The sequence below is a fragment of the Podarcis melisellensis genome (assembly GCF_964234715.1).
Source record: "Podarcis melisellensis genome assembly, chromosome: 2".
Classification (NCBI taxonomy): Eukaryota; Metazoa; Chordata; class Lepidosauria; order Squamata; family Lacertidae; genus Podarcis; species Podarcis melisellensis.
The window spans coordinates 56,999,671-57,020,494 of NC_138529.1; the positions used below are offsets into that span (position 1 = coordinate 56,999,671).

General features: G+C 40.9%; 1 protein-coding gene across 2 annotated transcripts in view; it reads left to right on the forward strand.

Annotated features, from left to right (window-relative positions):
* The window catches only part of SEC24A (SEC24 homolog A, COPII coat complex component), a 34,586-nt gene that overhangs the window by 10,569 nt on the left and 3,193 nt on the right, over positions 1-20,824 (forward strand). The window contains exons 3-22 of one of the 2 annotated variants that reach the window (XM_081893137.1): positions 408-545; positions 1,914-1,991; positions 3,268-3,419; positions 3,949-4,121; positions 4,522-4,624; positions 6,104-6,230; positions 6,493-6,602; positions 8,606-8,718; positions 9,513-9,631; positions 10,567-10,622; positions 11,998-12,204; positions 12,415-12,535; positions 12,870-13,028; positions 14,777-14,950; positions 15,482-15,592; positions 16,003-16,178; positions 16,702-16,839; positions 17,433-17,537; positions 17,686-17,778; positions 19,099-19,202. In XM_081893137.1, coding sequence (XP_081749263.1) covers positions 408-545; positions 1,914-1,991; positions 3,268-3,419; positions 3,949-4,121; positions 4,522-4,624; positions 6,104-6,230; positions 6,493-6,602; positions 8,606-8,718; positions 9,513-9,631; positions 10,567-10,622; positions 11,998-12,204; positions 12,415-12,535; positions 12,870-13,028; positions 14,777-14,950; positions 15,482-15,592; positions 16,003-16,178; positions 16,702-16,839; positions 17,433-17,537; positions 17,686-17,778; positions 19,099-19,202 — 2,557 coding nt within the window. Of the gene's footprint in view, positions 1-389; positions 546-1,913; positions 1,992-3,267; positions 3,420-3,948; positions 4,122-4,521; positions 4,625-6,103; positions 6,231-6,492; positions 6,603-8,605; positions 8,719-9,512; positions 9,632-10,566; positions 10,623-11,997; positions 12,205-12,414; positions 12,536-12,869; positions 13,029-14,776; positions 14,951-15,481; positions 15,593-16,002; positions 16,179-16,701; positions 16,840-17,432; positions 17,538-17,685; positions 17,779-19,098; positions 19,203-20,824 lie in introns of both variants that reach the window. The other variant, XM_081893136.1, reaches the window with a different exon arrangement.

Sequence of the window (20,824 nt, forward strand, 5' to 3'; positions counted from 1 at the left end):
CCAACATTCTAAGTGAACTCCCTCAACCTGTCTTAGCAGTTTTGTATGACATGATTGCATTGTGAGTGATATATTATCACGATATTATTATTATTATTATTATTATTATTATTATTATTATTATTATTATTATCATCATCATCATCCCTGGCCATTCTGCCCAATGAAGACTTCTGTGCATATTCCTACACCTGCTCTTTGGATCAATATGCCGATTGTATTGAAAAGGGGAGTAGAATGAGTTTGGCTTTGAATTTTATTAAGTTCACCTGAAATATCCCTCATGTAGAAGAAATTTAATGCACTTATTAAACCCTCTTGGTTGGTTCTGTACAAAAATAAAACAAAACAGAAGCAATGTTGACTCTATGTTCTGATGATTCTTGCAGGTTCTGTTCCTCTTCCAGGTAATCAGCTAACATATTCGCCAGTTAGACCTCCTTTAGGACCTCCTCCAGTTAGCAGTCCAGCCTCTACACGGCCCATGGCTCCTCCAACAAGCATGACACCCCAAGCTTTACAGAATTCATCAAATACACAAGGAGGTAAGGAATTTATCCTGTAATAAGGAAATGTTATTTAATGTTATTACTAAGGATTAGTAGGGTATCAGTGTTACTCTATTAAACAGCAAAAACAAGAGTCTTGTTGCACCATAATATATTTATACAGGTATAAGCTCTTAAAGGTATAAGCTCTTAAAGGTGTATAGATCCAGAGGTGTGTAGGGGATGGGTGGGATTAAAGATGGCATTAAAAATCTAAAAGTACTGTATAGTCTTAGCAATTCAATTAGAACATAAATTAGCTTTCCTCAACCTTGTGCCCTCCAGATGTTGTTAAACTACAGCTCCTCTAATCCCTTACTATTGGTCATGTTGGCTGGGATTGATGGGCGTTATAGTTCAACAACCTCTGGAGTGACAATTGACAACAGCAGTCAGGGGACCCTCCCACATGGCATGGGAGGAAGGAATCAGCAGAAATCAGGGTTGGGTATCTCTACTTTTAATGTTGTCCATAGCCTTGCCCTACGCTCTTTCAGCTCTTGTTATATCTTGAATGTTATAACTTGGATGTTGTTGCTTATGTATTAAAATATTATTATATGGAAGGAAATCTATGCAAGATTCTGAAATCCTAAATGGTTACTAGGGAGTAAGCCCTATTGAGTTACCATGCATAGGATTGCATTGATTTATCGTAAACTTGAGGTGGCAGTCTTTATCCATTCATAACTTCCAATTCACTCTTATTTTTCTAACATAAGAAATATTCATCTGGTTCAAGTCTAATCAAAGGAATCTGGAGGGAAGAACAGGCCACCTTTGTTTTCAAAATAGGCCAGAATAATGAAATCCTGGCTGCAAGTATCTTTGAATACTCTTAAGCAGCTTTGCTTTTCAAATAGTTATCCCTTAGGATCTGACTTAAACTCAGGGTGTTATTTTACGTGCCAAAAAGCTTATGCCTTACTGGATTTTTAGGACTACTGTTAACCTTACTTCTGCAGTACTGCACAACAGAGGCCAATGGGTAGCCACCAATTTTATCAAGCTGTGTATTTCTATATTTACATGTTTCTGTACCAGAAAGTGCATTTAGAACGAGTCTGTTAAAGGTTACTTCTACACATCCCTTCTCTCATCATTCATGTAAGCATGCTGCAGAAAGGTAGCCTGATGAATTGTGGATATTGTACTGTTTGAATGGGTAGAATTGTCATGTAGGGTGACTGAAGAATTATTTTCCAGACTGAGAAAAGCTGTACATAATGGGGGTTATTTAACCTTAACAACATTTAACCTTTGCATATCATCCATAATTGTTTTTAGTGGTAAATGACCAATAAGCAAGAACTACACAAGTACCAGATTTAAGCATTTGCTTTTAACAGATGCCTTTCTTGGCAGGTGATCCTGCATCCACTGCCAGTGATGGATTGTTGGTCCAGAACAATTATGATACAATAGAAGGAGGAGGCTTCTTGGGTAAGACATACTTTCTTCAATTTATCAGCCATCTCATTTCTACTTCATGACAGCAGCTTCCTGCCTCTTCCATTGCTTAAATGTAAATATATGGAGAGTTAACTGTTTCAAACATTCTGAACCTAAACACATGGGCCTGTTTAATATCCATGCAATGGTGTGACAGGTAAGACTTTGGGTGAAAAAATGTATAAGCCTTCTGGTGCAAGAGTCTGTAATAGTTTGGCCTCTGTTCTTTAGCCATGCCTATTTTTTAATGAACACTGTGCTGCTTTTGTTTGGAATTGTTTTACTTGTTTTTGTAATGGTAGAAACCACTGGGCTTGTTTGATTATATTGTAATCTGCCTTGGGATCTTATGGTGAAGGGCAGTAAGAAATATTATGAATACATTTTTATTTTCCAGAGCTAGAAAGTGAACATAACATATGTAGATTATACATTGTATAAAGCTAAGCCCACTTTAAGTTGAATGACTTCCTTTTAATTTTAATAACCTTTAATTATTTAACAGGTAAGATTAATATTCCTGAAAGTATTGTCACTCACTGAACTCATGTTATATTGGGCAAGATGATAAAGTCTTGACTACAGGGGGAAATTGCAAATTACAGTTAAGACCTCTTAGTGCTGCTTGAGGACACAAAGCATGAAGACAAACAGGCAAATGGAATCAGTTGACACTTGCAGAACTACAGTCATTAAGCTGCTGTTGGCAAATCAGGAGCTGAAACATGTTTCCTTTTCCTGATTGGCTAATTAATGAAAACCCTCTGGCCATATACAGTATTCCTAAATTAAGACTAGCAAGTTAGAAATGGAAATACTTCAGTTCCGTTTAATGTTAGATTGTAATGATATTGTTGCTGCTGTATGACCTATCCAAGTGCATGCTGCAATGCAAGCCTTAGGTCTTCTTTAAACCACATATCCTGAAGAGTTGTTCACTCAGAAAGTGTTTTTGCTTCAATTACAGCAGTGTATGGATTGTATTGATTATTGGGAGCTTGTGGCCCTCCAGATGTTGCTGGACTGGGGGGGTATCTCATCCTTGGCCATTGGCCATACTGACTGGAACTGGCGGGAGTTGTAGTCCAGCAAAATCTGGACTCACAGTCGCAGGTTCCTCATTACTGAGCTAGAGTTTTAAAGAACGTGTAAAGTGGTGTGCATATTGGTTGCTATATAGAAAAAAAATATGAAGAGAGTTCCACTTTGTTACGACTGGAATGTTAGTGTTATTGCTTGCATTTTAATGAGTACATTCTTCTTTTAGCAACTGCACATCCCCCTTCTGCTCCTCAGAATCTTAAAACAAACAGACATGTTGGGAGTGCTTATCCCACCTTGCCACCAGGCTACCAGAATGCATCTCCATCTGCAGGACCAAGAATGCAGTATCCAGGTGGATCACCACAGTTTCCTCAAGTAAATCTTTAAAATCTTACTAAAATGTTAACTATGTAAGTTATCTTGGGAGTTCATTGAGCTGTCTTGAGCACTATTTGTTGGGGGGGGGGCACACAGAATAAAAAATGAACTAATAAATACATCTACATAAAGACATTGCTGACTTTGAAAGTCAGCCTTCTTTATTCCAGAGAGCTTTAGTGAGTCCAATATCTATACCAATTGAGAATTCTGGGTACATTATTTTTCCACCAGTCTTTTCTGCATTCCTTTCTAATAATCAACAATCAAGCATTGTTGCTTGATATTGTAGAAGAATATTGTCTGAAATATGTGTTCCAAAAATTATTTAAAGTACAAAGAGATCAGATGAGGCTTTTCATGTCCAGTTTGGCTCTTAGTTCAAACAGCATTTTAGGCAAGATCAACTTCTACTTAAATGCTCTAGTGCAAGTGGTCTGCAAACATAGCATTCTTCCATCTAGTTGATATGAATGAATTTTAAAGGTGATTCAAACGGCTAACCTTGCAATTCTGTTTTCATTAGCCTGGCCTGGGAGCAAATTCCTTAGCTGCATCTATGGGTGGACTGAGCCTTCAACCAGAAGGATTAAGACCTATTAATCTTCTTCAAGACAGAAATATTCTCCCTGCAACCCCTTTGCAAGCACCTATTCCGAACTTGCACGAAGATATCCAGAAGGTCAACTGTAATCCAGAGTAAGGCCAATTTAAAAAATATTTATTTTGAGGGTTGGGGGAAGGAAGACTCTTCACTTTCATATGTCCTGAAGGTGTGTCTGTCTTCTGTTGGGAGCTTAGTTGATAGCTGGCATGTAGCCTGTGATTGCTTTTCAAGTAGGATTAATAGTAAACAGAAGAACACTTCTGTAGATACCCTCTTCAGAGTGTGTCCCTGTGGGTTTCACCTGGGGTATTATAAACTATATTTAGATTTTGCATTTGTTGGTGGTTGTCACACCGCATAAAACTGAATCTGAGTTTATTGCTTCACTGAAACTTTACGTAAGAGAGGGTCATAAGGAAAACCATCTGTCCTGATCAGGAAGGGGGGATGCATGCAATTAATAGTGACTTTCACTGTTTGTCCCTCATGTAGGTTATTCCGATGTACCTTGACTAACATTCCTCAAACTCAGGCCTTACTGAACAAAGCCAAACTTCCTTTGGGGCTCCTGCTTCATCCTTTCAAAGACCTATCGGTATGATACGTTATGTAAAACTCTGAGTGATGGGGAGTTGGCTTTCAGAAGAAAGCATTCAAATAATCCTCTAAACAATATTTGGAGGATGGAGTGTGAGCGCTGTGCACATGCATTTCCCCCCCACATCCCATTTCTTCTTTAGGGCTTGAATCAAATGGTGTGGCCAGTACCTGCAAATCGGGATTGCAAACCAGGATAGATCCTTTTACGCAATATCACCCAAAGCGACGGTTCAGTGGTTTGGGTGGCACTGCAGCTTGTGGTTTGGTTCAATACAGAAAGTAAGGAATTAGGCCCTATGTCCAAGGGAAGGAAGAGTGTGGTCAAAATTCCCCAAACCATTGTTTTAGAAGATCATATGACTGCAGCCAGTATAAACAGTTTTGTTAGCCTTGCCCTAGAAAAATAACATTTCCTGCAAGATGACATTTCAGAGCCCCACTTGAAAGGAGCTTTGTTAATGGAGACCTTCCCATTCTTCAACATCTTATCTATACCCTTGTGGTAGTAACTTTGTGCATCATTCAGTACTGAAGCCTTCAAAAGCCGCATGGTGTTAGGTTTATTCTTAACAGATATTTCAGTTGCTAATCTTTAAAGCAAAGAGTGCATTCAAAATCCGCCTTTCCCTGATTTTTAACCTGCTGTGAATAGGTTGCTGTTTGCAAATAGGTAGAGGGTTTCTAGGCTGGGGAATAACTACTTGATCCTAGTGGGAAATGATTGTGGCATCGGTTGTTATCATAGTAGACAGCCACTCTACCCTGTTTTCTTATAATGGGTTTACTTTTTATGTAAATGTACATTTGAATGTGACCTTACAGGATTAAGTTTAATACTCCAGTTTAAGAATATGCTGGTAAGGGGACTAGTGGCCTCAACTAAACAACACTTCCTGATAAAAGTTATTTAGACGCAATTTTGATTGTATCCTGCAAAATCATTGCACCAGTGGAACAACATCCTCTTGCAATGGAATTTCCCTTCCCTCTCCTCCTCCTACAACTGTCCCAGTTTGCTCTGGGGTTTTTCAAACCCTCTGCAGCAGTTGATGGGGGTTAGGAAGGAGAGGGAAAGGAAGTTCTGTGGGACAAGCTAAGTTGTACCATTAGGAACAACCCTAATAGTCCTTCTGCTTCCATTTTACTGCAGCAATAAAATTTGTGCATTGTCACTTAAGATAATTGTTTGCTTGTAAAACTGGTGATTTAACATAATATGGTGGTCTTGCAAAACCATTTCCCACCACAGAGCATGATTCATGTATGTCTCAGTGTCAAATAAAACACTGGGTCGCAGTTAAAATAATTGTTGTTATCACACATGTGGAAACCCACCTTCAGCTGACAGAGACGCTAGTGCTTAGACCATTGTACCATATCTGTTTACATCTGGGCCAGAGGTAGGCACCCAAATTACTCAAGGTGGCTAGTGCATTCCCAACACATGACTTACAAAAGCATTCCTCTTTTCCAGCAATTGCCTGTGGTAACCTCCAGTACAATTGTGAGGTGTCGTAGCTGTAGGACATACATCAATCCTTTTGTCAGCTTTCTTGACCAAAGGAGATGGAAGTGCAATTTATGTTACAGAGTGAATGATGGTGAGTTTTCTTTGTCAAATGAGCATAAATCCACTAAAAGCATCAACTGTATTGACATCAGATACCTGCTATATGTTGGGACATAATTGTATCAATTGCTAGCTCTTTCAAGGGTTTAGTGCTTGAGGATGTAACATGTTAGGGGGATAAATTTTATGTGATAACCCGAGGGAATGCTAGGTGTACGACTATATCTAGAATATTCAATCCCTAGAATGCTTGTATCTTGTAGTAAAGCACTATATTTCCCCCCCTCTTGCAGTTCCTGAAGAATTTATGTACAATCCTGTGACAAGAGTTTATGGAGAACCTCATAAAAGACCTGAAGTTCAAAATGCCACAATTGAGTTTATGGCTCCTTCTGAATATATGGTGAGGTCCTTTACCCAAGCTAGCTGCCTGCTATAATAACCCAATAAAAAACAGCTTCTGTTCAGTAGAAGACCTTATTCCCTTCCCTGTCGTTTACCTGCAAAGCAGGGCTTTCAAAGTGACTACCCCTGTTCTGTGGAAAAGCATCCTTCTTAAGGTACAACAGGTGTCCACTATCTGTACTTTGGGAGTCAACTGAAGACATTTTTGATATGACAGCCTTTTCCAAATGGGTTTAAAAACAAATCAAGGGAACGCCTGTCTTCAAGGGGTAGGTAAAGGTAAAGGGACCCCTGACCATTAGGTCCAGTCGTGACCGACTCTGGGGTTGCAGCGCTCATCTCGCTTTATTGGCCAAGGGAGCCGGTGTACAGCTTCCAGGTCATGTGGCCAGCATGACTGAGCCACTTCTGGCGAACCAGAGCAGCACACAGAAACACCGTTTACCTTCCCGCTGGAGCGGTACCTATTTATCTACTTGCACTTTGACGTGCTTTCAAACTGCTAGGTTGGCAGGAGCAGGGACTGAGCAACAGAAGCTCACCCCGTCGTGGGGATTCGAACCACCGACCTTCTGATTGGCAAGTCCTAGGCTCTGTAGTTTAACCCACAGCGCCATCCGCATCCCTTAAGGGGTGGGTGGGGGGTTGTATTTTTTTTATTTTAAAAAATAGCTGTTTTGCATGTAAATGATCTGGCAAAACATGTAAAATGCAATTTATAAATAATAAAAATACAAAAGTAAATCAAGGTAAGTGTACTGCTTTAGGAAAAAGTTGCTATCTCAATATAGTTCTCATTTTGATTATATTGCACTGTATTAGTCTAGGAGAAATGGCTGTGATCCTCACAGTGCCAAGCATAAGCATAAGTGCTTATGTTTTCAGTAATGAGGGATTACCCATTTTTCTTTGACTATAGCATTCACACCATGTTGAATGCTGTTCCCTGGTGGTGTCCTTGACATCAGGAACGGCTCCTCCCATCTCTGTGTGTGTGTGTGTGTGTGTGTGTGTGTGCAGAAGGAAGCACAGATTAGCCCTGGAGAACATGCAGCACACCAAATCTATCCCATGGATGCTGCCCACTGAATACAGCTTTTTTTTTTTGTAAAATTACAAGCCTATTGCCTATAAATGCAATAGACTGGTTGTATTTACTCTGTTCGACTTCCATAATAGAATTGTGACCCATAAGTCTATCTGGCTTGGTTATCAGGCATAGCCTTTCTCTGTCTTAATATGACACCAAGGAAAAGAATGAAAATCCTCTCAAATAAAGATGTTAATTTTTAGTAGAGAAAACACCCAAGACACCCCACCATTACATGTTTTAAAATGCTTCCAGACCACCCTTCAGCAATTGAGATAACAGGGTGTCATACAAAGACAAAATGAAGCAAATTCATTATAATGCAGTGAAGGATAAAACAACAAATTCGTACATAAAAACAATGGCAAGCAGAACAGGTTGGATACTAATCAACTTTAAAACTTCAAAAAGCCTCGGTAAATGTGTATTGACTCTGACATTCCAGAGATCTGGTACCACAATGGGGAAGGCTCTGTCCCTCATTGTCACATAATGAACTTAACCCAGCGATGAGTCAGGAAGACAAGCCATGTGTATTGTGCCTTCTAAGGAAAAGATGATCCATAATATATTTTCTTCAAAGAACAACTGCTTGTTGTTCCTTGAGACTAGCCTCAGAATTTCAAAACATATTTGAAACCTTGGACATGATTGGGACAGGACATGGGATAATGAGTATTCCAAATGTGTGAGAAATTTGGTTTCCACTCCCACATTCCATTCCTGGCATGTATATTTCAAGTGATGGATGAAAACACACAATGCCTGGTTGTTCTCAGTTTGTCCCCTCCCCCCCTCCAGCAAAAACCTACCTTGTCCAATTGTGCTTCTAATTTTAATTTAAAATCAACTAGGAGTAGTGTTGTGACAGGGTTTAGAAATTTAAACTAAGGTAACTGTTTCTTTTTCAGCTACGTCCACCTCAGCCTCCTGTGTACCTCTTTGTGTTTGATGTGTCACATAATGCAATAGAAACAGGATACTTGAACACTGTATGCAAGACCGTGTTGGACAATCTAGATTTGTAAGTCCTGCACATATTTTCACTCTGTCCATATAGTTTTTAATGTTCATGTCACTGTCATGTTTGGTCCAATCCTTTCATGTGCCAAACCTGGAAAAAAATCAATTGGTGTTATTTCAAGCTGCCATTTTCATAATAAGCACCCTACGCACTTACTGTGAATTTCAGGTACCAAATTTGTATTCATCACCAAAACAATTTACATTCTCAAGCTCATTGTATTAAAACCCCCAATTTGCTGCAATGTATTTCTTTTCATTAAAGCAACTAAAGGACTTTAGTTTCTTGTGGTACTGTACTGGATTTCAAAAGAATATATTCAAGAAGCACATTCACGCAAATAACGAATGCAGGTACTTTGTAGAGGCATTCTGATTAGGAACATTGTGCTTTTGTATTGTTTTTTCAGTAAACAAATGTAAATATATTGGTGTAACAGATGAAATCTTTATAGAACCTACAGTGCATTTGAGATATGCTTGAAATAACCCTAACCTGGATCCAACCCATTCCAGATTTTTTCTTCTTGCAAGATTATTTTTCCTTAACATGGAGCATTGCATGGTGATATGTTTTTGTTACCTTAATAAAATCAGCATAAGGTTTTAATCTACTACATTGAATGCTGCCACCCTGAATGACATTTTGATAGCTGTTTGCAAGAAAAATGAAGCATTAACCAAAGGGTAATGCATTACAAACATTTATTCCCAAAGAAAATACATCTATCTGACATAAATGTGCACTTAGGGCCTTATTAAACATGATACCAAGTTTCTATGTTTAATTTTCAGACTTCCAGGAAACACTAGAACAAAAATAGGCTTTATAACATTTGACAGCACAATCCATTTCTATAGCCTTCAGGAAGGTCTCTCTCAGCCCCAGATGTTGATAGTTTCAGATATTGAAGGTAAGTAGAAATAATCTGTAGCATTTGATTTATGAAGTATGCTTTTATGAAGTATGCTTTGTGATTCCTAGAATCAGAACTGGTGTAATAGACCTGCCGCTGTAGAGGTGTAGGAAGGCTGCTCATTCACTTGGTTTCTCAGATATTACAGCCCCTTTCAAAAGAAAGGGCAACTTTATTGACTCTCTCCTGTCATTTGTCTACCCCAATAAAGGGAAAATTGAGGCACTGCTGCTTCCTGAAAAGGCTGCCTGAGTCAGCACATGGGACATCCTTGTGCCATTGCCACCTCAGAAGCTGCCTTTTTCAGTATGGGTCAAACCACCTTTTTGACAAGAATGGGATGGAGCACCTCACTTGCCACTCTCAAGGCTTTTGCTTCTTCATTTTTATCCATTTCTGTGTTCTTTAAACAACTTTTTACCTGGGCTTTCTAATTGTTGGGGGTCATTCATTCCTCTTGGAAGGGACATCAAAGTTGTTGGTCTTGCCTTTGACTGGAGAATGGGTTAACTGTTTCCTGCTGACATACAAGAATGGAACTTGGCAGTAAAACCAACTTTTCATTTTCTTGCAGAGGTGCCTTGTGTGTGTGTGTGTGTGTGTGTGTGTGTGTGTGAGAGAGAGAGAGAGAGAGAGAGAGAGAGAGAGAGAGAGAGAGAGAATTGCTAAAGCAGCTAAACCAACCAGTTCTTCTAAAGCATTTTTCTCAGTGGACAGTCTAAAGATGTCCAGTTGCATACCATATCCTTGACTGAAGTGTCTGTTGCTGTGAAAGAGTCTGTTATCTCCTTCCCACCTGCCTGGACTATTATGAAGAGAATGCTTTACAAGCACTTAATGCATTTCGTAGATGTGGGGAATATTTAAGAATACTGCTTAAACAAGTCAAACTGATTCAGAGAGCTTTCATCGCATTTTTGTTTTTCTTGCAGAAGTGTTTATCCCAATGCCGGAAAACCTACTAGTAAACTTAAATGAAAGTAAAGAGGTAAGATTAATACTATGAAGTCATTATGCAAGTATATGTTTAAAACAAATGTCATTTAACTCTGTCCTTTTGATCATTTCCCCCTAGCCCTTATAAGGCTATGAGCTAAAGTTTTTTGCCCACTCCAGTTGATTGGTTGCGCAAATATGTACAGTGCAAAGTTCTTTGCCAACTGACTAGGCAACATCTCTTCTAAGAACAGAATAAATGATAAAACCGCTAATCTGAATTTGAGGGAGTGGGGGGGGAGCTGACTTCTGAAACTTTAACAGTTATACTTGAACATGTTCAATTTGAAATCCTTTTAAATCAGTGGTGTCCAATCTTTATCTTCAAAGTAATGTTTTTAAAAAACATTTCCTTTATGCTTCATATGTATTTGGTATAGATTCCCTTTTTCTAGAAGAAACCAAATATGCTATAAACAGGTGCTTTCCAAATTATCAAATCATTTGGTATTAGTGTTTCCCAAAATATCCAAGTCTTTAGTTTTATTAGATTATGCTGCCATATACAGTGGTACCTCAGGTTAAGTACATAATTCGTTCTGGAGGTCCGTTCTTAACCTGAAACTGTTCTTAACCTGAAGCACCACTTTAGCTAATGGGGCCTCCTGCTGCCGCCATACCACCGGAGCATCATTTCTGTTCTCATTCTGAAGCAAAGTTCTTAACTCGAGGTACTATTTCTGGGTTAGTGGAGTCTGTAACCTGAAGCGGATGTAACCCAAGGTATCACTGTAGTCTGATGCAAAGCAAAGTTCCATGTGTGGTTGCATGTGAATAGGTAGGATATAAGGCATATTACTGGAGTTGCAAGACTGTTTTAAAGCACAGATACTTTGTAATACTAATCAAGAGGACTTTAAATCCTTATTAAAGTGTTTCTATATGAGATTCCGCTTCAGGAATTTAGCATTACTTTTAAGCTCATACCCTTGGTGAACACGCTATAGGCACAATAACTAAGGTTCCCCGCCCCCGCCCCCCGCAAAAAAAGAATCCCAAATTCTGTTTATCCAACCACCCACCTGTGTTGCAGATATTGAAGCTTCTTTTAGTCTATCTTGAAATTATATTCAGGGAGGCAAGGATGGTAATGGGCTGGAGGTTTGGGACCACATTTTTGGACAAGTATGTGAAAGATAGAAAGGACAGTTCATTGAATTTGTGGGGTTATGTTTGATTTTGAAAGAATGTGTATCTTGGAAGGGGTTGGGTGGGTTGGGAATCTTCAGAGACCAGTTGCTATAAAATGGCAAGGCTTACTATTTGCTAACAAAATGTCTTTTATGAATGCTTCTAATGAAATTTTGAATTCTATGGGAGACATGTCTTTTTAATATTCTAATGCTCTTATTCCCCCCCCCCCCCAGCTAATTCAAGATTTATTGAAAACTTTGCCTCAAATGTTTACTAACTCCCTGGAAACTCAGAGTGCTCTGGGACCCGCACTACAGGCTGCCTTTAAATTGATGTCCCCCACCGGTGGTCGGATTTCTGTCTTCCAGACACAACTTCCAACTGTAGGAGTGGGTGCTCTCAAACCTCGGGAAGAGCCTAACCAAAAAGCTGCTGCAAAGGTTAGCAAAAGCTGCTTTCTATGTATTCTTTAAGTAACCCTCAATTTAACTTGTCTTATTGGCTGCAACGGCATCCCTCAAAAGACCGTTTTGAACCCATGCCCAGTCTCTTTTACGGATAAGTTGAGCTACTGCTTCAGTCCACACGAGTTTATGGAGAACAGCAGAAATGTGTATTTTGAAGTTCTATCATTTTGACTTTTTCACCAGGATATCCATCTTACACCATCTACTGACTTCTATAAAAAGTTGGCCTTGGACTGTTCTGGACAGCAGGTTGCAGTTGACCTGTTCCTCCTTAGCGGGCAGTACTCTGACTTGGCTTCATTAGGTGAGTAAGGTATTTTCACATTTGTGTGAAAAGGAAAAGAAATCAGCATGATAGTTTTAACAATACATTTTAAATAGTAAAAACTGAATCTTAATGCTGGGTTCCAGTTGGAGTATAGAAAGTTAAATTTTAATACAATAAGCTGAATGTGCACAAATTAAATGTGCATAAGTTGTGGGCTTACTGTAACATTTCTGCAATATTTTAAAATACCCTGGCACATACTTTCTCCCAATACTGTTAGTGCATCTCCCAATACTAACAATGTTAGATTGTATTTATTGTGTTGACTGTAGTTAGTTCCTTCAATTTATCCTTGGGTTTTTATTTTTAGGTTGTATATCGAGGTATTCAGCTGGTAGTGTCTATTACTATCAATCTTACCATCAACAACACAATCCTCTTCTGGTGGAAAAACTACAAAAAGAGCTGAAACGATACTTGACTCGGAAGATTGGTTTTGAGGCTGTCATGCGAATAAGGTGTACGAAAGGTCAGACAATTTAATTTGCTAATGTTAAGCAAAGCAGTGCTTCCATAAGTGCCTAAATAAGTAATTGGCAGAAGCAAATATTTAAAAGCTTAGCATCGTGAATTTAGAATATTTAGAACAGTGAACATGCATCTGTGAATGTATTAGATTCTCCCAGTGTGTTGTGATCCAGTAGTCCAGAATACTGGGTGGTTCTTCTTTCTGTGGATGAGTAGGCCAGGCTGTTTCCAAAAAGAAAAGACTTGGATTAGTTGAATTTGGAGTCAGGAAGCAGTTCCCACATCCCTAGAGCTGGATTTCTGCTTCTTCAGTTTTAATGGATACAGGTCTTTAAATCTTTCCTTATACAAAAAATAGCACTTTTGTCTATTTGTTATTTACTTTTAAAAATAAATACCGTGGTGCCTCACAAGACGAAATTAATCCGTTCCGCGAGTCTCTTCGTATTGCGTTTTTTTCGTCTTGCAAAGCATGGCTATTAGCAGCTTAGCGGCTATTAACAGCTTAGCGGCTCTTAGCGGCTTTAAGAAAAAGGAAACAAACTCGCAAGACGTTTCGTCTTGCGAAGCAAGCCCATAGGAAAATTCGTCTTGCGGAACGACTCAAAAAACGGAAAACTCTTTCGTCTTGCGCGTTTTTCGTCTTGCAAGGCATTCGTCTTGCGAGGTACCACTGTAAAGGTAAAGGGACGCCAAACCATTAGGTCCAGTCGTGACCGACTTTGGGGTTGCGGCGCTCATCTCGCTTTATGGCCGAGGGAGCCGACGTACAGCTTCAGGATCATGTGGCCAGCATGACTAAGCTGCTTTTGGCAAACCAGAGCAGCGCATGGAAACGCCGTTTACCTTCCCACCGGAGCGGTACCTATTTATCTACTTGCACTTTGACGTGCTTTCGAACTGCTAGGTTGGCAGGAGCAGGGACCGAACAACGAGAGCTAAAACAAAATTAAAGAGAGAGAGAATATTCTTGAATTAACTAGCCTTGGGAAAGGTAAATGTTTGTTTGTTTGAGCTTGCCCTGGATTTACCTATAGAGTCTACCAAGTCTAGCTAAAAATAACCTTCAGAAAGTTCTGCCAGTGGAAAAAAATTGTTAATAAAGTGAGACCATCCCCTGAGTGTTAATCTTTAAATCAAGATCAGGTGAAATAGTAATAGAGTTGCTTCTATGTCTTTTATTTTGAGAGCATTATTTTATTTTCCTTAGTCCCCCTTACAGGACTTGACTGACTCCCTGTGATAATGCAAGTGTTAATACATGTGTGTAATTATTCCTTAAGGTATTGTGCTACTTATCTGTTTAGTCACTGAGACTGAGACTTTGAGACATTGGCTTGGTCCATAGTGCCCTCTACATGTGCCAAAATAGCTTCCACATCAGCACAGGAGGATTGTTGCCCTTTGCACTTATGTTAAATATTTCTCTAATAAAGCTTTCCAGCAATGCGAGAGTTTGTAGTGGAAATGGGTGCTAGTAGCGTCAGTAGGTCCATGGAATATCACATATGGCCCTTTGGATCTCAGCCATTACCTTATACAAGTTCTCTGAATAGAGGACACCCAGTAAATAGGTGTTTAGTGGCACTGCCTAAGGCTGGTCTGATGCTGGAGAACTGGATAAATTACTGAACTTCAGCAGCTTTCAGACGTGCTTATGATTTTCTTTGCAAGGAGACAATGCAGTCAAAGTGATTGTGCAAGATTTGAGTTGAAATAGTATTCCTGAAACACTTTTCTCTTCCATAGGCCTTTCGATTCATACCTTCCATGGCAACTTCTTTGTACGGTCAACAGATCTGTTGTCTTTACCCAATGTGAACCCTGATGCAGGATATGCCGTACAGATGTCAGTAGAGGAGAATCTCACAGACATGCAGGTTGTCTGCTTCCAGTCAGCTCTCCTCTATACGTCTAGTAAAGGTAAGGATGTCATGGCATCTATTGCCACTAGTAGTATCTGCTAAAATATATATACATGCTTGTTGATCTACATTTTTTGTGAAGATAAGATTAATTGGTCTTGAGTCTTCATAGATCTGACTAATTAGCACACACTAGCTTGTTTGTAGTTTTTTCATTACTGCATTAATGAACTCCAGGCCAGAATGCACATTATTAAATAGAACGACTGCTTAGCTGAAGATGGACATTTGTAGTATTTACAATTCTATGAATCTGTGTTGAGATTCCTGCATTGCAGGGGGTTGGACTAGATTATGCTCGGAGTCCCTTCCAAATCTATAATTCTATGATTTTTCTTCTAAAGTGTCTCTGGTGGAAGTTTGGTTGAAAAACTGCAACCTGTGTTTGACTTATGTGAAGAACTACATTAAGGCGGTGGGGGGGGGAACTATTAATTATAATGTTGGGCTACATCTGTGAAAGTTTCTGAAGCATCACCTGGACACATTTGTTAGATGCAGCTCTGACGTTATGGATTTCCCTGTACAGGTGAAAGGAGAATTCGTGTTCACACTTTGTGCTTACCAGTTGTTAGCCAGCTGAGTGATGTTTATTTGGGAGCTGACGTGCAAGCAATTACCGGGCTGCTAGCCAATATGGGTAAGTGCTTTGGTTGTTTTTTGAAAGTAAGGTATTTGTAGTTTTGAATAATAATGTCTGAACAATTATTATTTTATTACCACCATATTGCTATTGAGATACTGAAGGTGGTGGTGAATACTTTTGGTTTGTTTTGACATAGAATGCCTAGCATTCTGCTATAGCTGTGTGGGTTCAAGTGGCTGGAACAATGACTCACTGTGTGAAGGGCTGACATTCTGCCATCTCTGGTTTGCATTCTTCCTAGCTTTTTGTGTGTGTGTGTGTGTGTGTGTGTGTGTGTGTGTGTGTGTGCGAGAGAGAGAGAGAGAGAGAGAGAGAGAGAGTCTGTCTTAAGCAACTGTAGAACCATAGATCATCAGGAATGCCTAACTTAGTAGCCAAAATCAGTATGTACTTTTTTTCTTTAGCTGTTGACCGGTCAGTTACTGCTAGCCTGAGTGATGCTCGAGATGCACTGGTGAATGCTGTAATAGATTCTCTGTCTGCGTACCGGTCCTCTGTCCTAACCATTCAGCAGCCTGGACTCATGGCTCCGATTTCATTACGTCTCTTCCCATTGTATGTGCTGGCTCTCTTAAAGCAGGTAAGGACAAGTCAATTTGAAAACATAATATCCAGGATATGAATGTCCCAAGATGTGCACCAAAATACATGGAAACACTGGCTTTTACCATTTCCTCTGTCCACTGCAGCTCCAGTGGTTTTTCAGTGTTCCATTTTGGTTTCCCTGAAACTTTACAAGTTGTGATTAAAGCTTTTTGACAGCAGGTTATGATAGGAAGTTGTTCCTCAAGTCCTGGTGTGTGAGGAGAAACTAGCCCTCTGGATTTAGACTAATGAATCCTTTCTTCTAGACTGATTAGTGTTTGTTGCTGTTGCACTTTCAAATTTATTAACTGTATTTAAATCAGTATTTTTCAAACAACATGAATTTTATACAAACAAATAAGCAGAGCACAGATAGATCTTGGTGTGTTGCCCTCTGAGATGTCCTTTCATCTTCCTCTCTCACATATATTACCAAATGGGATATAAATTGTATGCTATGCTGTGTATGTTTACTTCCTGAGTAATGGATGTGGCAATGATGCTACTTTTATTCACAGAAAGCATTCCAAACCGGGACAAACATACGTTTGGATGATCGCATCTTTACCATGTGTCAAGTGAAGAACCAACCTTTAGTGTACCTCATGCTTATGATGCATCCTAATTTATACCGAATTGACAATCTCACAGACGAGGTATGATCATTTTTCTCTAAATTGTGCCTGTAAACACCACCTCTTAGGCCTCGATAAGGTTTTGCCATGATTAAGGTTAATCATAGGTAAAGGTAAAGGGACCCCTGACCATTAGGTCTAGTCGCAGACGACTCTGGGGTTGCGCCGCTCATCTCGCTTTATTGGCCAAGGGAGCCGGCATACAACTTCCGGGTCATGTGGCTAGCATGACTAAGCCGCTTCTGGCGAGCCAGAGCAGCACACGGAAACACTGTTTACCTTCCTGCCGGAGCAGTACCTATTTATCTACTTGCACTTTGACGTGCTTTCGAACTGCTAGGTTGGCAGGAGCAGGGACTGAGCAACGGGAGCTCACCCTGTCGGGGGGATTCAAACCGCCAACCTTCTGATCGGCAAGCCCCAGGCTCTGTGGTTTCACCCACAGCACCAACCGCGTCCCTTAAGGTTAATCATACTGAAGGGTAAAATGCAGTTGCAACATACGAGTCGGTACATTGTGCCTTTTTACACGATAAGGTCTCTATTCCTATTGTTAATCAAGATCTGACCTGTAGCCTCTTCATATCTTACCAATTATATGCATATTTCTTTAGGGAGCCCTCAACGTCAATGACAAAACAATACCTCAGCCTCCCATTCTCCAGCTGTCTGTGGAGAAGATAAATAGAGATGGTGCCTACCTTATGGATGCTGGCTCTGTAAGTTACATTCTGCTAATATTCGTATTGCGTGCAAAATGTGGCTCATTCTCTTTGAAGCTTCATAGCTGTCATTTGCCAGAAAGTGTATGAGAGGAGTAAAATGCACAGAGTAATGTTTTCTGGTTATCCATGTCTGTCTTTACAGGTGATGTTTTTGTGGGTTGGAAAGAATTGTGGACAGAACTTTATCAGCCGTGTCCTTGGAGTTCAACACTATGCATCAATACCACACAATATGGTAAGAATGTGCAGGCAACTCCCAACTCGCAAAACTGTGCACAAGGGTGCACAGTGCCGAAAGGGTGCGGGGGCAGAACAGGGGCAGAATGGACTTCTGCACATCCCAGAATGGAACCCCCATGTAAGTGAGGATTCCTCTGTAATTCAGAAGAACTTCCGGCTCCTTAGAACTACGTGCAAAAGTTAAGCTACACAATTAAAATTCCTGCTGTGCAAACTGCAGTATTTTTAAGGATTGGCTTACAGGCAGCTCACTTCACCTGTTCTGATCTTTACATATCCCTCACAAGTGTCTGTATTTACAGGCAGCATTCAGTGAAATAGTTGCACCAGTGCAGAGGGATGTCTTTCCTCTAGGATTCCTCCAGATTGGCTCCAAAGAGTTGAGAAAGCCCCCAGAGCAGATTTTAGGGTTGTGCAGGCAGAGGAGAAGGGGAGATGGTTCCATTGCTTGAGGAGAAACCCTTACACTGATAGAATGATCCACTTAACACAATGTTGAATACACCCTGTATTTCCTTATTTAGGGGAACAAAAATGTTTCCTCAAAGATTTTCCACTATGTAGGCCTGAGGGTGGGGAATCTCCAGCCTGTGTGAGCTGCCATCATTTTTAAGGCTGTTTGCAAGTGGATGGTACAGAAATTGCTTGGATAGGGACTTTAGAGGCAAGTCCCTTTGACATTATCACATGATGTCACAATGGTGTCAGGTGATTGAGGGATCCACTTCCATTCCTGAAGGAGACATTTGGGATAGGATCCAATGGAGTGCAAGCTGGTGTGCACTGCAGCATTGCCCTCTCCTCCTGTCCCATGCACCCCAAAACGTGCACTGGAGAGTTGGAGGAGCTTCCAGAGCGTGGGGGTGGGGAATCCTGTTGCACAAGCAAATTTCTATTGCACATGCAAGTGAACACCATTGAATGCCTCTTTGTTGAAGTATACACATTGTTTACTACCAATTAGCCAGGAGTTGAAGATAAAGAACGGTGCAGAGAGTGAATCCTACTGCTGGCTAAATCTAAATCTAATCCTACTGCTAAGTTTCAGAAGGGCTGCTCTTTCACCATGGTTGATTGATAGTGGGTTGCTGACAGACTGCTAATGGCATTTTGCACAACACTGGTTTACTTGAGCAGCAGTGCCTGAAAAAATGCAGTGGGGACAGTTTTTGCCTCCTTCAAACAAATGAGGGTTGTGCATATTCTTGCAGGTATAGCGGGGCCAGTATCAACCTGAATATATCTGAATATAAATAACCTGAGTACTTTAGATATTATTTTTGACTGGCATTCACAGTAGCTCTTTTTGTGACAGACACAACTTCCAGAACTTGATACGGCTGAGTCTTCTAGAATGCTTGCTTTTATCTCTTGGCTGAGGGAGCAAAGGCCCTTCTTTCCTATATTGTATATTATAAGGTAAGTGGCATTTTTATATGAGAAGACTACATCAGCATACAGACCTGGTAGCCGTGCAGCTTGCTGCTCACCTGGGACAAGTAGCAACTGGCTCTGTGCGAACAGCTTAGTTACAAACTTCCTCTGTGGCATGCCCCCCGCCTATTAAAGAGAGGAACATTCTTTGCCTGCTTGCTTCTGGCAGAGAGAGAGTGAGACCACATTCAATGAAAGTAAAAAGGGGTAGCAACACTGATATTTGGTGGCATATGGGGAGTGTTAAGGGGTGTACAAATTGAGGGATGCTCAGACCCTTAAGTACTTACCTGAAATGGCCATGTTGTGGCATGCATGGAATTCCCACACAAGCCAGTAGTTCCCTTCCATTTCAATAGCAAGAACAGCTACAGGGCTGTCCCAAGTACTGCCATGAATGAAGAAGTATTTGCTTCCTCCTATCCATGTACAGTGGTGCCTCGCAAGACGAAATTAATCCGGTCTGCGATTCTCTTCGTCTAGCGGTTTTTTCGTCTTGCGAAGCAAGCCCATTGACAGCTTAGCGGATTAGTGCTAGAGCTGTCAAGCGGCTTCCAGCGATCAGCTGTTAAGCGGCTTATCAGCGGAACAGCTGATAAGCGGCTTAAGAAAAGGGCAAAAAAAGCAAAAAAAAACCGCCGGGGGACGCAAGATTTTTTCATCTTGTGAAGCAACCCCATAGGGAAATTCGTTTTGCGAAGCGCCTCCAAAACGGAAAACCCTTTCGTCTAGCGGGTTTTTCATCTTGCGAGGCGTTCGTCTTGCGGGGCACCACTGTATGTATCAGAGTTTGTGCCCATGCAAACAGCATGAGCATCTTTAGTGCTGTAGATTCCCGACATGTTGCGTGGCGATTCCCGCCTCCCACCAGTTGGAATAAATGAAGACACAGGACACCGTTATTTTAGGTTAATGGGCAAAAAATGGCCACAACTTTATTGGTTACAGGTAAGAGCGGTATTGGCTTTAGGCATTGGTCCTATCAGACTATCCGGCATGAAACCGGAAAGGGTTAACACCAGCAAGGGGAGCCCCCGAGATGCACATCCCTAGGCACTCCCCGAGGGGTCACCGCTCAGGGACGCACTTTAGGCCCTAGCCTCCATAGGTTTCAGACGAGGCAACGCCCTCTGGAATCCTTTACCGGACTACCCTTAAATATTTGGGGGAGGTGATGGCGCTCCTCCCCTCCAACTCATCTGCATAATAATAATACCCCTACCAATGCCTAACCGGCAAACCAAGGAAGTTGTGACAATTTGCTACGAGGTAGGCGAAGAAACCAAATGGCCAGTGCCAATTTGCCAAGTGGAAAAATTCCTACCAGGCCCCTTTCGGTGACCAACCAAGGTCCATAGCAAGGTAAGAGGGAAAACCTAGAGGGTGGGTGGGTGGGAAACCGCAGCTGCTATGAGGACGAAAAGGAGAGATCCCGGGGCTGCGCCGACCTTAAGTGACCCAGGCCATGCCCCCTGGGGCTGACGTGGCCCGAGGATTCCCCAGGTTGTTGGGGGCGTGAACCCGCAACTCCACTCCTCCTTATGTCGAAAGTGGTTTTAACAAAATAGATTTTGCTTTTATCAGACAATTCACATTGTAAATATTTT